This window comes from Salvelinus alpinus, chromosome 15, assembly GCF_045679555.1.
Source record: "Salvelinus alpinus chromosome 15, SLU_Salpinus.1, whole genome shotgun sequence".
Lineage (NCBI taxonomy): Eukaryota > Metazoa > Chordata > Actinopteri > Salmoniformes > Salmonidae > Salvelinus > Salvelinus alpinus.
The window spans coordinates 1,269,295-1,285,694 of record NC_092100.1 but is presented as its reverse complement, the minus strand read 5'-3'; the positions used below and the strand labels follow the sequence as shown (position 1 = coordinate 1,285,694).

At 47.2% G+C, this 16,400-nt stretch overlaps 1 protein-coding gene across 5 annotated transcripts in view; it reads right to left on the bottom strand.

Annotated features, from left to right (window-relative positions):
- Positions 1 to 16,400, bottom strand: part of LOC139539364 (protein Jade-3-like) — a 48,202-nt gene that overhangs the window by 18,949 nt on the left and 12,853 nt on the right. Inside the window, exons 1-6 of one of the 5 annotated variants that reach the window (XM_071342177.1) lie at positions 16,030 to 16,328; positions 10,165 to 10,224; positions 8,976 to 9,058; positions 8,415 to 8,572; positions 8,138 to 8,322; positions 1,873 to 2,084 (exon numbers count right to left, since the gene is read on the bottom strand). In XM_071342177.1, coding sequence (XP_071198278.1) covers positions 1,873 to 2,084; positions 8,138 to 8,322; positions 8,415 to 8,572; positions 8,976 to 9,058; positions 10,165 to 10,213 — 687 coding nt within the window. In that variant the 5' untranslated portion in view covers positions 10,214 to 10,224; positions 16,030 to 16,328. Of the gene's footprint in view, positions 1 to 1,872; positions 2,085 to 7,971; positions 8,010 to 8,137; positions 8,323 to 8,414; positions 8,573 to 8,975; positions 9,059 to 10,164; positions 10,299 to 16,029; positions 16,329 to 16,400 lie in introns of those variants that run through there. The other 4 variants (XM_071342176.1, XM_071342175.1, XM_071342179.1 and 1 more) reach the window with 4 other exon arrangements.

The window sequence follows — 16,400 nt, the reverse complement described above, 5'->3', positions numbered from 1 at the left end:
GCCTCACCCGACTCTAACTGCAGCCCCCGGCCTCACCCGACCCGACCTGCAGCCCCCGGCCTCACCCGACCTGCAGCCCCCGGCCTCACCCGACCTGCAGCCCCCGGCCTCACCCGACCTGCAGCCCCCGGCCTCACCCGACCTGCAGCCCCCGGCCTCACCCTACTAGAATCTGAAGTCAAATGTCTACTGTTTGCTGATGATCTGGTGCTTCTGTCCCCAACCAAGGAGGGCCTACAGCAGCACCTAGATCTTCTGCACAGATTCTGTCAGACCTGGGACCTGACAGTAAATCCTAGTAAGACACAAATAATGGTGTTCCAAAAAAGGGTAGCTGCCAAGACAACAAATACAAATTCCATCTCGTCACCGTTGCCCTAGAGCACACAAAAAAATAATACCTACCTCGGCCTAAACATCAGCGCCCACAGGTAACTTCCACAAAGCTGTGAACGATCTGAGAGACAAGGCAAGAAGGGCCTACTATGCCATAAAAAGGAACAAAATTTCGACATACCAATTAGGATCTGGCTAAAAAAATACTTGAATCAGTTATAGAACCCATTGCCTTTATGTTTGTGAAGTCTGGGGTCCGCTCACCAACCAAAATTGAGATTCTGCAAAAATATCCTCTGTGTACAACGTAAAACACAAAATAATGCATGCAGAGCAGAATTAGGCCGATACCCGCTAGAGCTGTTAAATTCTACAACCACCTAAAAAGGAAGCGACTCCCAACCCTTCCATAAAGCCAACACCAACAGAGAGATGAACCTGGAGAAGAGTCCCCTAAGCAAGCTGGTCCTGGGGCTCTGAACACAAACAGACCCCCAGGACAGAAACACAATTAGACCCAATCAAATCATGAGAAAACAAAAGATAATTACTTGACATATTGGAAATAATCAACAAAAAAACAGAGCAAACCAGAATGCTATTTGGCCCTAAACAGAGAGTACAGTGGCAGAATACCTGACCACTGAATGACCCAAACTTAAGGAAAGCTTTGACTATGTACAGACTCAGTGAGCATAGCCTTGCTATTAAGAAAGGTCACCATAGCCTGTCTTCTCTTGAGAGCCAGATCTGCCAATGTGCCCACTGCCCACAAGATGAGGTGGAAACTGAGCACACTTCCTAACCTCCTGCCACATGTATGACCATAGAGACACATATTTCCCTCTGATTACACAGACCCACAAAGAATTTGAAAACAAACCGAATTTGATAAACTCCCATATCTACTGGGTGAAATACCACAGTGTGACATCACAGCAGCAAGATGTGTGACCTGTTGCCACAAGAAAAGGTCAACCAGTGAAGAACAAACACCATTGTAAATACAACCCATATTTATGTTTCCTTTTGTACTTTAACTATTTGCACATCGTTACAACACTGTATATACAAATATGACATTTATAATGTCTCTTATTTTGGATCTTGTGTGAGTGTAATGTCTACTGTTAATTTTTTTATAGTTTATTATCTATTTCACTTGCTGTGGCAATGTAAACATAAGTTTCCCATGCCAATAAAGCCCTTGAATTGACAGTGGGTTAACACAGTGGGTTAACACAGTGGGTTAACACAGTGGGTTAACACAGTGGGTTAACAGTGGGTTAACAGTGGGTTAACAGTGGGTTAGATAGAAGGGTTCAACTGAGGGATGAGAGATTGTCATCATTCTAAAGCCAGAGAACTGGGTACGTGTGGAAAAAAGTATTTCCATTTAATTAGCACGTATCAAGAGCGCTTTATAACCAGTGCATTTAACTAACGTATCTAAAACAACCACATTGCTCTCATTGCACGTAAAGCCTTCTTCAAAATAGCCGCTATGCGACAAAATCAGTGCTTGTAGGTTCCTACCTGGTGAACACAGATGTTACATTTGTCACAGAAGACCATGTCGTTGCCCTCCTCGCTGTCGGGGGAGCGACACACGTCACAGATGACGTCCTCGTCGTACTCGATGCCCAGCCCTTCTACCGTGCCGATGGCGTGGTTCATGTTGTCATGGCACTGACGCTCCAATGCCTCCATGGTGCGCTCCAGCGTCAACTCGTCTACAGGCCCCTCCCCTGGGAGACAGAATAATACACCAATCAAAACACAGCTCCTCTACAGGCCCCCCCCCTGGGAGACAGAATAATACACCAATCAAAACACAGCTCCTCTACAGGTCCCTCCCTTGGGAATACACCCAGTCAGATCACTGTTGCTAGAGCTCCAAACCTCCCTCTTTTCTCTAAGGCCATACAGTGCATTCGGAAAGTATTCAGACCACTTGACTTTTTCCACATTTTGTTACATTACAGCCTTATATAGACAGGCCTTATTCTAAATGTATTAACTGTTTTCAGTCAATCTACACACAATAGCCCATAATGACATCACAATAGCCCATAATGACATCACAATAGCCCATAATCACAAAGCCAAAACAGATTATTAGAAAGTTTTACAAATGTATTAAAAATAAAAAAACAAATGACTTATTTACATAAGTATTCAGACCATTTGATGAGACTCAAAACAGAGCTCAGGTGCATCCTGTTTCCATTGATCATCCTTGAGATGTTTCTACAACTTGGTGTCCACCTGTGGTAAATGCAATTAAATGGACATGATTGGTGACCTAAAAACTGGGACATGCTTAAACCACCTGACCAGGTCCTAAAGCAATGGGACTCCCTAACTCTTTCTCAGATTATCACCAATCCCACAAGGTATGACTCCAAACACCCAGAAAAGGCTACTCTCCTCAACGTTATCCTTACAAATAATCCTGATAGGTATCAGTCTGGTGTTTTCTGTAATGACCTTAGTGATCACTGTGTTACAGCCTGTGTTTGTAATGGCTGCTCAGTGAAATGACCTGTCCTGATTTGTCATAGATGCTTGCTAAAAAACTAACGAGAAAGCCTTCCTTCATGAACTGGTCTGTGTAAAATGGTATAGAATCAGCGTGATCCCCTCTGTTGAAGACGCTTGGACCTTCTTTTTTGATATTTTCAGTGGTTTTGTGAACAAACACGCCCTCAAAGAAAATGAGAATTATAAACCGGTTCAGCCCCTGGTTCGACCGTGATCTTGCAGAGTTACTCCACCTCAAGAATTGCATACTCAGGCTGACTGGCTCTCGTTCAGGCAAATGAGAAATAGGTGCACTCAGGCTATCTGGAAGGCCAAAGGAAGTTACTTTAAGGAGCAGTTCTCTCTCTGTGGGTCTAACCCCAAGAAGTTCTGGAAAACGGTTAATTAAAAACCTGGAGAATAAACCCTCCTCCTCACAGCTGCCCAAGTCCCTTAATGATGATGTGGTTGTTACTGACAAGAAGCACATGACTGAGCTCTTTAATCACCACTTCATTAAGTCAGGATTTCCTATTTGACTCAGCCATGCCTCCTTGCCCGTCCAACATTTCCTAGTCTCCCACCTTCTTTAAGGTTCATCGCCAAGCCTTTCTCCAACCTTTTTAACCTGTCTCTCCTTTCTGGGGAGGTTCCCATTGCTTGGAAGGCAGCCACAGTTCGTCCTTTATTTAAAGGGGGAGATCAAGCTGATCCTAACTGTTATAGGCCTATTTATATCATCTTGCCCTGTTTATCAAAAGTGTTGGAAAAACTTGTCAATAATCAACCGGCTGGTTTTCTGGATGTCTATAGTATTCTCTCTGGTATGTATCTGGTTCCCGCTCAGGTTATTGATGTGTCACTGCAACCTTAAAGGTCCTCAATGATGTCACCATTGCCCTTGATTCTAAGCAATGTTGTCCTGCTATTTTTATTGACTTGGCCAAAGCTTTTGCTATGGTAGACCATTCCATTCTTGTGGGCCGGCTAAGGAGTATTGGTGTCTCTGAGGGGTCTTTGGCCTGGTTTGCTAACTACCTCTCTCAAAGAGTGTAGTGTATAAAGTCAGAACATCTGCTGTCTCAGCCACTCCCTGTCACCAAGGGAGTACCCCAAGGCTCGATCCTCGGCCCCTCGCTCTTCTCAATTTACATCAACAACATAGCTCAGGCAGTAGGAAGCTCTCTCATCCATTTATATACAGATGATACAGTCTTGTGATACAGCTGGTCCCTCCCCGGATTTTGTGTTAAATGCTCTACAACAAAGCTTTCTTAGTGACCAACAAGCTTTCTCTACCCTTAACCTTGTTCTGAACACCTCTAAAACAAAGGACATGTGGTTTGGTAAGAAGAATGCCCCTCTCCCCACCGGTGTGATTACTGTCTCTGAGGGTTTAGAGCTTGAGGTAGTCACCTCATACAAGTACTTGAGAGTATGGCTAGATGGTACACTGTCCTTCTCTCAGCACATGTCAAAGCTGCAGGCTAAAGTTAAATCTAGACTTGGTTTCCTCTATCGTAATCGCTCCTCTTTCACCCCAGCTGCCAAACTAACCCTGATTCAGATGACCATCCTACCCATGCTAGATTACGTAGACGTAATTTATAGATCAGCAGGTAAGGGTGCTCTCGAGTAGCTAGATGTTCTTTACCATTCGACCATCAGATTTGCCACCAATGCTCTTTATAGGACACATCACTGCACTCTATACGCCTCTGTAAACTGGTCCCCAAAGCAAACACATCCCTGGGTCGCTCGTCTTTTCAGTTCGCTGCAGCTAACAACTGGAACGAGCTGCAGCAAACACTCAAACTGGACAGTTTTATCTCCATCTCTTCATTCAAAGACGGACACAACAGTTGTGGCTGCTTTGCGTGATGTATTAATGTCTCTACCTTCTTGCCCTTTGCGCTGTTGTCTGTGCCCAATGTTTTTACCTTTGTGCTGCTACCATGTTGTTGTCTTAGGTCTCTCTTCATGTAGTGTTGTCGCTTGTCGTGATGTGTGTTTTGTCACGTATTTTTATTTAATTTATTTGAAATCCAAGAGGCCTTTTGGTAGTGCGTCATTGTAAAAAATAATTTGTTCTTAACTGACTTGCCTAGTTAAATAAAGGTAAAATAAAAATACAACATTTGGAAAGGCACACACCTGTCTATATAAAATGTCCCACAGTGTCAGAGCCAAAATCCATGAGGTCAAAGGAGTTGTCCGTAGAGCTCCGAGACGGCCAAACTGAGCAATCGGAATAGGGCCTTGCTCACTGACCAAGAACCCGATGGTCACTCTGACAGAGCTCCTCTGTGGAGATGGGAGAACCTTCCAGAAGGACAACCATCTCTGCAGCACTCCACCAATCAGGCCTTCATGGTAGAGTGGCCAGATGGAAGACACTCCTCAGTAAACAGGCACACGACAGATCGCTTGGAGTTTGTCAAAAGGCACCTAAAGACTCTCAGACCATGAGAAACAAGATTCTCTGGTCTGATTAAACCAGATTGAACTCTCCGGCCTAAAAGCCAAGCGTCTCGTCTGGAGCAAACATGGCACCATCCCTACAGTGAAGCCTGATGGCAACATCATGCTGTGGGGATGTTTTTCAGCGGCAGGGACTTGGAGACTAGTCAGGAACAGACGAACAGAACAAAGTACAGAGAGATCTTTGAAGAAAACCTGCTCAGGACCTCAGCCTGGGAGACTAAGGTTCACCTTCCAACAGGACAACGACCCTAAGCACACAGCCAAGACAACGCAGGAGTGGCTTCGGGGCAAGTCTCTGTATGTCCTTGAGTAGCCCAGCCAGAGCCCGGACTTGAACCCGATCTAACATCTCTGGAGACCTGAAAATAGCTGTGTAGTGACGCTCCCCATCCAACCTGACAGAACTTGAGAGGATCTGCAGAGAAGAACGGGAGAAACTCTCCAAATACAGGTATACCAAGCTTGTAGTCATACCCAAGAAGACCTGCTTTTGCTTTGTCATTATAGTGTAAAGTCTATCCTTGGTCGCCTCCTGCTTCCTTGGCAACACATCAGAGAGAAGTGAGGAAATGTAAAGATTTGAGGAGAACTAGGAGAGGCTTTAGATTAACAGGTTAAAACAATGTCCCCCACACACACGTCCTAGCTAATGTTCCTCCCACCCACACACGTCCTAGCTAATGTTCCCCCCCCCACACGTCCTAGCTAATGTTCCTCTCCCCCCCCCCCCACACACACGTCCTAGCTAATGTTCCTCTCCCCCACACACACACGTCCTAGCTAATGTTCCTCTCCCCCCCCCCCCACACACGTCCTAGCTAATGTTCCTCCCCCCCCCCACACACGTCCTAGCTAATGTTCCTCTCCCCCCACACACCATTACCCATGTGTCCTAGCTAATGTTCCTCACCCCCACACCATTACCCATGTGTCCTAGCTAATGTTCCTCCCCCCCCCCACACACGTCCTAGCTAATGTTCCTCACCCCCACACACCATTACCCATGTGTCTTAGCTAATGTTCCTCTCCCCCCACACACCATTACCCATGTGTCTTAGCTAATGTTCCTCTCCCCCACACCATTACCCATGTGTCCTAGCTAATGTTCCTCTCCCCCACACACCATTACCCATGTGTCTTAGCTAATGTTCCTCTCCCCCACACCATTACCCATGTGTCTTAGCTAATGTTCCTCTCCCCCACACCATTACCCATGTGTCTTAGCTAATGTTCCTCTCCCCCACACCATTACCCATGTGTCTTAGCTAATGTCCCTCTCCCCCACACCATTACCCATGTGTCCTAGCTAATGTTCCTCTCCCCCACACACCATTACCCATGTGTCCTAGCTAATGTTCCTCCTCCCCCCACACACCATTACCCATGTGTCCTAGCTAATGTTCCTCACCCCCACACACCATTACCCATGTGTCTTAGCTAATGTTCCTCTCCCCCCACACAACATTACCCATGTGTCTTAGCTAATGTTCCTCTCCCCCCCACACACCATTACCCATGTGTCTTAGCTAATGTTCCTCTCCCCCACACCATTACCCATGTGTCCTAGCGAATGTTCCTCTCCCCCACACACCATTACCCATGTGTCCTAGCTAATGTTCCTCCTCCCCCCACACACCATTACCCATGTGTCCTAGCTAATGTTCCTCTCCCCCACACACCATTACCCATGTGTCTTAGCTAATGTTCCTCTCCCCCACACACCATTACCCATGTGTCTTAGCTAATGTTCCTCTCCCCCCACACACCATTACCCATGTGTCTTAGCTAATGTTCCTCTCCCCCCACACACCATTACCCATGTGTCTTAGCTAATGTTCCTCTCCCCCCACACACCATTACCCATGTGTCTTAGCTAATGTTCCTCTCCCCCCACACACCATTACCCATGTGTCTTAGCTAATGTTCCTCTCCCCCCACACACCATTACCCATGTGTCTTAGCTAATGTTCCTCTCCCCCCACACACCATTACCCATGTGTCTTGGCTAATGTTCCTCTCCCCCACACCATTACCCATGTGTCTTAGCTAATGTCCCTCTCCCCCACACACCATTACCCATGTGTCTTAGCTAATGTTCCTCTCCCCCACACCATTACCCATGTGTCCTAGCTAATGTTCCTCTCCCCCACACACCATTACCCATGTGTCTTAGCTAATGTTCCTCTCCCCCACACACCATTACCCATGTGTCTTAGCTAATGTTCCTCTCCCCCACACACCATTACCCATGTGTCTTAGCTAATGTCCCTCTCCCCCACACACCATTACCCATGTGTCTTAGCTAATGTTCCTCTCCCCCACACACCATTACCCATGTGTCTTAGCTAATGTTCCTCTCCCCCACACACCATTACCCATGTGTCTTAGCTAATGTTCCTCTCCCCCACACCATTACCCATGTGTCCTAGCTAATGTTCCTCTCCCCCCACACACCATTACCCATGTGTCTTAGCTAATGTTCCTCTCCCCCACACACCATTACCCATGTGTCTTAGCTAATGTTCCTCTCCCCCCACACACCATTACCCATGTGTCTTAGCTAATGTTCCTCTCCCCCACACACCATTACCCATGTGTCTTAGCTAATGTTCCTCTCCCCCCACACACCATTACCCATGTGTCCCAGCTCAGCGTTGAGTCCTTACCCATGTGTCCCAGCTCAGCGTTGAGTCCTTACCCATGTGTCCCAGCTCAGCGTTGAGTCCTTACCCATGTGTCCCAGCTCAGCGTTGAGTCCTTACCCATGTGTCCCAGCTCAGCGTTGAGTCCTTACCCATGTGTCCCAGCTCAGCGTTGAGTGCCTGCAGCCAGTAGAGGTCCATGTTATCCAGGTCATAAGAGCACATGGCCTCAGCCAGCTCCTTGATGTTAACGTATCCCGTCTCCGTAGAGGTCCAGCACTGGATATACCTCTTCTGTAGGGTGAACAACGCCTCCTTGGGCTTCTCCGCTACGTTCCTACAGACACACGCAATAAGAGATGGCTAGCGGTGTCTATTACTCAGAGAAATCAGTTCCTGAGCTACAGAGACGAGAAGAGGTGCGACTACCTGATGGAGGCATGTGGAATGGTTTCGGGGAAGGCCGGCACCTGCACCCCCTTCTCCCACTCCTGTCTCCAGGTGTCCCCCAGCAGGTAATAGTCTTCAGGGGAGACATGGTGAGAGTCTGGCAGCTTCATGGCGCTGATCAGGTCTTTCCTGAACACCTAGAGAGAGAGGAGACAGACTTATTACATTGTGTCCCAAATGATAACCTATTCCCTACATAGTCCACTACTTTTGACCGGAGCACTCAGGAAGCTGACGTGTGTGTGTGTGTGTGTGTGTAAAGAACACTCAGTGAGGTGTGTGTGTGTGTGTGTGTGTGTGTGTAAAGAACACTCGGTGAGGTGAGGTGTGTGTGTGTGTGTGTGTGTGTGTAAAGAACAGTCAGTGAGGTGAGGTTTGTGTGTGTGTGTGTGTGTAAAGAACACTCGGTGAGGTGAGGTGTGTGTGTGTGTGTGTGTGTGTGTAAAGAACACTCGGTGAGGTGAGGTGTGTGTGTGTGTGTGTGTGTGTGTAAAGAACACTCAGTGAGGTGAGGAGTGCAGGACAGGAACGTCAGCGTACCTCTGCTGGTTTCTTGGGCACGGAGGCAGGGGTTCCAGGTTTACTTCCATACTTGTTAGACGAGCAGAAGGAGGTGGAAGGACCTGAGGAGTACAAGGTAGAGGGAGGGGGGTTAGAGAGAGGTAGGGGGGGGGTTAGAGAGAGGTAGAGGGAGGGGGGGTAGAGAGAGGTAGAGGGAGGGGGGGGTAGAGAGAGGTAGGGGGGGGGGTAGAGAGAGGTAGGGGGGGGGGGTAGAGAGAGGTAGGGGGAGGGGGGTTAGAGAGAGGTAGGGGGGGGGGGTTAGAGAGAGGTAGGGGGGGGTAGAAGGGTTAGAGAGCGGTAGGGGGGGGGGTTAGAGAGAGGTAGGGAGGGGGGGTTAGAGAGAGGTAGAGGGAGGGGGGGTAGAGAGAGAGGTAGGGGGGGGGGTTAGAGAGAGGTAGAGGGGGGGGGGGTTAGAGGTAGAGGGAGGGGGGGTAGAGAGAGGTAGAGGGAGGGGGGTTAGAGAGAGGTAGAGGGGGGGGGGTTAGAGGTAGAGGGAGGGGGAGGGGGGGTAGAGGGAGGGGGAGGGGGGGTAGAGGTAGAGGGAGGGGGGGTAGAGAGGTAGAGGGGGTGGGGGGTAGAGAGAGGTAGAGGGAGGGGGGTTAGAGAGAGGTAGAGGGGGGGGGGTTAGAGGTAGAGGGAGGGGGAGGGGGGGTAGAGAGAGGTAGAGGGAGGGGGGTTAGAGAGAGGTAGGGGGAGGGGGGTTAGAGAGAGGTAGGGGGGGGGGTGAGAGAGAGGTAGGGGGGGGGTAGAGAGAGGTAGGGGGGGGCAGAAGGGTTAGAGGTAGAGGGGGGGGGGTAGAGAGAGGTAGAGGGGGTAGAGAGAGGTAGAGGGGGGGCAGAAGGGTTAGAGGTAGAGGGAGGGGGGGGTAGAGAGAGGTAGGGGGGGGGGTTAGAGAGAGGTAGGGGGGGGGCAGAAGGGTTAGAGGTAGAGGGGGGGGGGGGTAGAGAGAGGTAGAGGGAGGGGGGGTAGAGAGAGGTAGAGGGGGGGCAGAAGGGTTAGAGGTAGAGGGAGGGGGGTTAGAGAGAGGTAGAGGGAGGGGGGTTAGAGAGAGGTAGAGGGGGGAAAACCGGTTAATGATGAAAAACAACATTTAAAGCCTTTCTGTTTACAGACAGCATGTTATTCTCAATGAATGTCGTTTCATCATGTAAAGACAGTTGGAACTCACTCTCGTTGTCAGAGCTGTCACTGCTGCTTGAAGACCTGAGCCGTTTCATCCTGACGGATCCTACAGGAAGGAGAGGAGACAGAGGTGGAAGACATGACAGAGCTAAGACCTGAGCCGTTTCATCCTGACGTATCCTACAGGGAGGAGAGGAGACAGGGGTGGAAGACATGACAGAGCTAAGAGCCAGAATAGCTAGCAGAATGGGGCCTTTGTACTAGCGTCTACTTAGAAACATTCAGAGGAGCATTACGCCTCGATCAGATCCACAGCGATCTTGCATCAATGTAAAATTCTGCAGTTAAACTTTCTTCATTATGTAACCCAACATAATGGATATGTGCAACAGAAGTTCAACATTCACCTTCTAATTCTATTTCTGTCAAGTCTACAGTTTGATGCATAGGTTGGATTTATGCAACGTAGGCACCACACAGAACACACTGCAACTGCCTCAGCGAGGCAAACGCTACAGGGCAAACCCTACAGGGCAAACCCTACAGGGCAAACGCTACAGGGCAAACCCTACAGGGCAAACGCTACAGGGCAAACGCTACAGGGCAAACGCTACAGGGCAAACGCTACAGGGCAAACGCTACAGGGCAAACGCTACAGGGCAAACCCTACAGGGCAAACCCTACAGGGCAAACCCTACAGGGCAAACCCTACAGGGCAAACGCTACAGGGCAAACCCTACAGGGCAAACGCTACAGGGCAAACGCTACAGGGCAAACGCAGCGAGACAAACGCTACAGGGCAAACGCTACAGGGCAAACGCTACAGGGCAAACGCTACAGGGCAAACGCTACAGGGCAAACGCTACAGGGCAAACGCTACAGGGCAAACGCTACGAGGCAAACGCTACGAGGCAAACGCAGCGAGACAAACGCTACAGGGCAAACGCTACAGGGCAAACGCTACAGGGCAAACGCTACAGGGCAAACGCTACGAGGCAAACGCAGCGAGACAAACGCTACAGGGCAAACGCTACAGGGCAAACGCTACGAGGCAAACGCAGCGAGGCAAACGCTACAGGGCAAACGCAGCGAGGCAAACGCTACAGGGCAAACGCTACAGGGCAAACGCTACAGGGCAAACGCTACGAGGCAAACGCTACGAGGCAAACGCTACAGGGCAAACGCTACAGGGCAAACCCTACAGGGCAAACGCTACAGGGCAAACGCAGCGAGGCAAACACAGCGAGACAAACGCTACGAGGCAAACGCTACGAGGCAAACGCAGCGAGGCAAACGCAGCATTCCATTGGAAATGTATTTACTTCAGGTGTACCAAAATGCAGTGACTGTCGTTGTCAGAGGCGTTTGCCTACATAACGTATATCTGCATTAGATTCAGTCCCTTCAGAAAGTAGTCACACACCTCGACTTAACACATTTTGTTGTTACAAGGTGGAATTAAAATGGATTTAATTGTACATTTTTGTCAACGATCTACACAAAATACTCTGTCAGAGTGGAAGAAAAATTCTAAAATATTACAAATAACCAGACGAGGCGTATGTGGCAGGGTCTACAGACAATCACGGATTATAAAAGGAAAAGCAGCCCCGACGTCTTGCTTCCAGGCAGGCTGAACACCTTCTCCCGCTTTGAGGATAAGTGCCACTGACGCGGCCCGCTACCAAGGACTGTGGGCCTCCTTCTCCGTGGCCGACGTGAGTAAGACGTTTAAACGTGTTAACTCTCAGAAGACTGCCGGCCCAGACGGCATCCCTAGCCGCGTCCTCAGAGCATGCGCAGACCAGCTGGCTGGTGTGTTTACGGACATATTCAATCAATCCTTATCCCAGTCTGCTGTCCCCACATGCTTCAAGATGGCCACCATTGTTCCTGTACCTAAGAAAGCTAAGGTAACTGAGCTAAATGACTATCGCCCCGTAGCACTCACTTCTGTCATCATGAAGTGCTTTGAGAGACTAGTCAAGGATCATATCACCTCCACCTTACCTGCCACCCTAGACCCACTAACAGTTTGCATACCGCCCCAATACGTCCACAGACAATGCTGTACACCATCACTCTGCCCTATCCCATCTGGACAAGAGGAATACCTCTGTCAGAACGCTGTTCATTGACTAGAGCTCAGCCTTTAACGCCATAGTACCCTCCAAGCTCATCATTAAGCTCATGGTCCTGGGTCTGAACCACACCCTGTGCAACTGGGTCCTGGACTTCCTGTTGGGCCGCCCCCAGGTGGTGAAGGTAGGAAACAACACCTCCACTTCGCTGAGCTCCGCCCGCAACCGCAAGGCTCTCCAGAGGGTAATGTGTCTGACCAACACATTACCAGGGGCAAACTTCCCACCCTCCTGAACATCTACAGCACCCGATGCCATAGGAAGGTCCAAAAATATCAATGACAACAACCACCCGAGCCACTGCCTGTTCACCCGCTATCATCCAGAAGGAGAGGTCAGTACAGGTGCATCAAAGCAGGGACCGAGAGACTGAAAAACAGCTATCAAGGCCATCAGATTGCTAAACAGCCATCCACAGCACATCAGAGGCTGCTGCCTATAGACATATATATAGGAATCACGGGCCACTTTAATGATGTCTCCATATCTTGCATTACTCATCTCATATGTTTAAACTTTACTCTATACTACCTTAAATCACCAATTGTTTGTAAATAGTGCATCTCCCATCTCATATGTACAGTTGAAGTCAGAAGTTTAAATAAACTAGTTTTAATGAGTCCAGCCTTAGTGTTTCAACCACTCCACAAATGTCTTGTTAACAAACTATAGTTTTGGCAAGTTGGTTAGGACATCTACTTTGTGCATGACACAAGTAATGTTTCCAACAACTGCTTACAGACAGATGATTTCACTGTATCACAATTCCAGTGGGTCAGAAGTTTACATACACTAAGTTGACTGTGCCTTTAAACAGCTTGGAAAATTCCAGAAAATTATATCATGGCTTTAGAAGTTTGATAGGCTAATTGACATCATTTGAGTCAATTGGAGGTGTACCTGTGGATGTATTTCAAGGCCTACCTTCAAACTCAGTGCCTCTTTGCTTGACATCATGGGAAAATCAAAAGAAATCAGCCAAGATCTCAGAAAAAAAATTGTAGACCTCCACAAGTCTGGTTCATCCTTGGGAGCAATTTCCAAATGCCTGAAGGTACCACGTTATTCTGTTCAAACACTAGTAGGCAAGTATAAACACCATGGGACCACGCAGCCGTCATACCGCTCAGGAAGGAGACGCGTTCTGTCTCCTAGAGATGAACGTACTTTGGTGCGAAAAGTGCAAATCAATCCCAGAACAACCGCAAAGAACCTTGTGAAGATGCTGGAGGAAACAGGTGCAAAAGTATCTATATCCACAGTAAAACGAGTCCTATATTGACGTAACCTGAAAGGCCTCTCAGCAAGGAAGCAGCCACTGCTCCAAAACCGCCATAAAAAAAGCCAGACTATGGTTTGCAACTGCACATGGGGACAAAGATCGTACTTTTTGGAGAAATGTCCTGATAAGGGAATTTATATGTTTAAGCTTATGACTAAATAATTCCACCCGGAAACATATTTATTAGATTGTCTAATTATTCATAATGCATGTTACATAAACGTAACTATTAGATTATGTAACATATATAATGAATAATTAAAGTGATAAACTTAAGTCCAATAAGGTTTGGTCGAGACCAGTAAAATGTGTGTGGAGGACAATTAAACTACTCGTTGGAACTTTAAGAAACTTACGACAGGAAAGGTCCCTCTAATCTCGGGAAGATAGAACTGCCAGGTAGTGATAGACGAGGAATGCAAACTGTGGGGAAAGATACATCCCCCTTACTGTTTGTGTGTCTGTATGTGCGTGTAAGGTGGTGGGGGCAATAAGAGTTATAAAATGTCTTTGCATTCTTGATTTTAGAACATTCTCTGAATAAACTGTACGGACCTTTTGCATAAGCAAAAATAAGTCTTTACCTAATTATTATTAAACCCAGGGTCTTACAAACCTCGGGGATTGGTCAAAGCTTAAATAATTGTTAGTTATCATCATTGGGATTGAAAATTCTCGTGACATGTCCTCTGGTCTGATGAAACAAAAATAGAACTGTTTGGTCATAATGACCATCGTTATGTTTGGAGGAAAAAGGGCGAGGCTTGCAAGCCGAAGAACACCATCCCAAACGTGAAGCACGGGGGTGGCAGCATCATGTTGTGGGGGTGCTTTGCTGCATGAGGGACTGGTGCACAGCATAGATGGCATCATGAGGTAGGAAAATTAGGTGGATATATTTAAGCAACATCTCAAGACATCAGTCAGGAAGTTAAAGCTTGGTCGCAAATGGGTCTTCCAAATGGACAATGACCCAAAGCATACTTCCAAAGTTGTGGCAAAATGGCTTAAGGACAACAAAGTCAAGGTATTGGAGTGGCCATCACAAAGCCCTGACCTCAATCCTTTGGAACATTTGTGGGCAGAACTGAAAAAGCGTGTGCGAGCAAGGAGGCCTACAAACCTGACTCAGTTACACCAGCTCTGTCAGGCGGAATGGGCCAAAATTCACCCAACTTATTGTGGGAAGCTTGTGGAAGGCTACCCGAAACGTTTGACCCAAGTTAAACAATTTAAAGGCAATGCTACCAAATACTAAATTAGGGGAACAGTGAAGAGGCGACTCTGGGATACTGGCTTCTAGGCAGAGTTCCTCTGTCCAGTGTCTCTGTTCTTTTGCCCATCTCAATCTTTTATTTTTATTGGCCAGTCTGAGATATGGCTTTTTCTTTGGAACTCTGCCTAGAAGGCCAGCATCCCGGAGTCACCTCTTCACTGTTGACGTTGAGACTGGTGTTTTGCGGGTACTATTTAATGAAGCTGCGAGTTGAGGACTTGTGAGGCGTCTGTTTCTCAAAACTAGACATGCTAATGTACTTGTCCTCTTGCTCAGTTGTGCACCGGGGCCTCCCATTATTTATATTCTGGTTAGAGCCAGTTTGCGCTGTTCTGTGACGGGAGTAGTATACAGCATTGTACGAGATTTCAGGTTCTTGGCAATTTCTCGCATGGAATAGCCTTAATTTCTCAGAACAAGAACAGACTGACGAGTTTCAGAAGAAAGGTCTTTAAACTATTTCAAAATGGACAAAAAAAAAGGGTGTTTTTCTTTCAAATACAAGGACATTTATTTTTTTATTTTTTATTTGACACCCTTTTTCTCCCCAATTTCGTGGTATCCAATTGTTAGTAATTACTATCTTGTCTCATCGCTACAACTCCCGTACGGGCTCGGGAGAGACGAAGGTCGAAAGCCATGCGTCCTCCGAAACACAACCCAACCAAACTGATATATTACTGCAGTTTCGGAGCTAGACGCACAAGCATTTCGCTACACCCGCAATAATATCTACTAAACACGTGTATGTGACAAATAAAAATTGATTTGAAATTCACTGCTGGAACTGAAGGATCTTACAGATAATTGTATGTGTGGGATACAGAGATGAGGTAGTTATTCAAAAATCATGGTAAACACTTATTACACACCATGCAAATTATTAAGCAAATGTTTACTCAAACTTATTTAGGCTTGACATATCAAAAAGGGGTTGAATACTTATTGATTCAAGACATTTCAGCTTTTCATTAAATTTGTAATAATTTCAACAACAAAAAAATACATAATTCTACTTCGACATTATGGGGTATTGTGTGTAGGCCAGTGACCCAAAACATATCTAAATTTAAATCAATTTTAAATCCAGGCTGTAATACAAAATGTGGAAAAAGTCAAGGTGTGAATACTTCCTGAAGATACTGTATTTTATGGTGCTATACTTAATCACATTCAGAGAAGGTTCCAAAGACCGTCAAGTATGTCACTCACCATAAATGTCAAGTCAAAAAGCATGCTAGAGTTTCTCTGGTGACCTTTAAAAGCTCTTCTCATCCCTGCCTAGAACGGTAATAACAGAAAGAGGACAGGGTTACAGCTGCGTAGCACACACTGACTGGACCCGAGAACAGAACCTTAATCTAGACACGACTTCTTATCAGAGGATCCTGATGAGTCACTGACTTGTTGTCTGGCTGGTTGGTAGATTCATATTCTCTCTGGCTGGTTGGTAGATTCATATTCTCTCTGGCTGGTTGGTAGATTCATATTCTCTCTGGCTGGTTGGTAGATTCATATTCTCTCTGGCTGGTTGGTAGATTCATATTCTCTCTGGCTGGTTGGTAGATTCATATTCTCTCTGG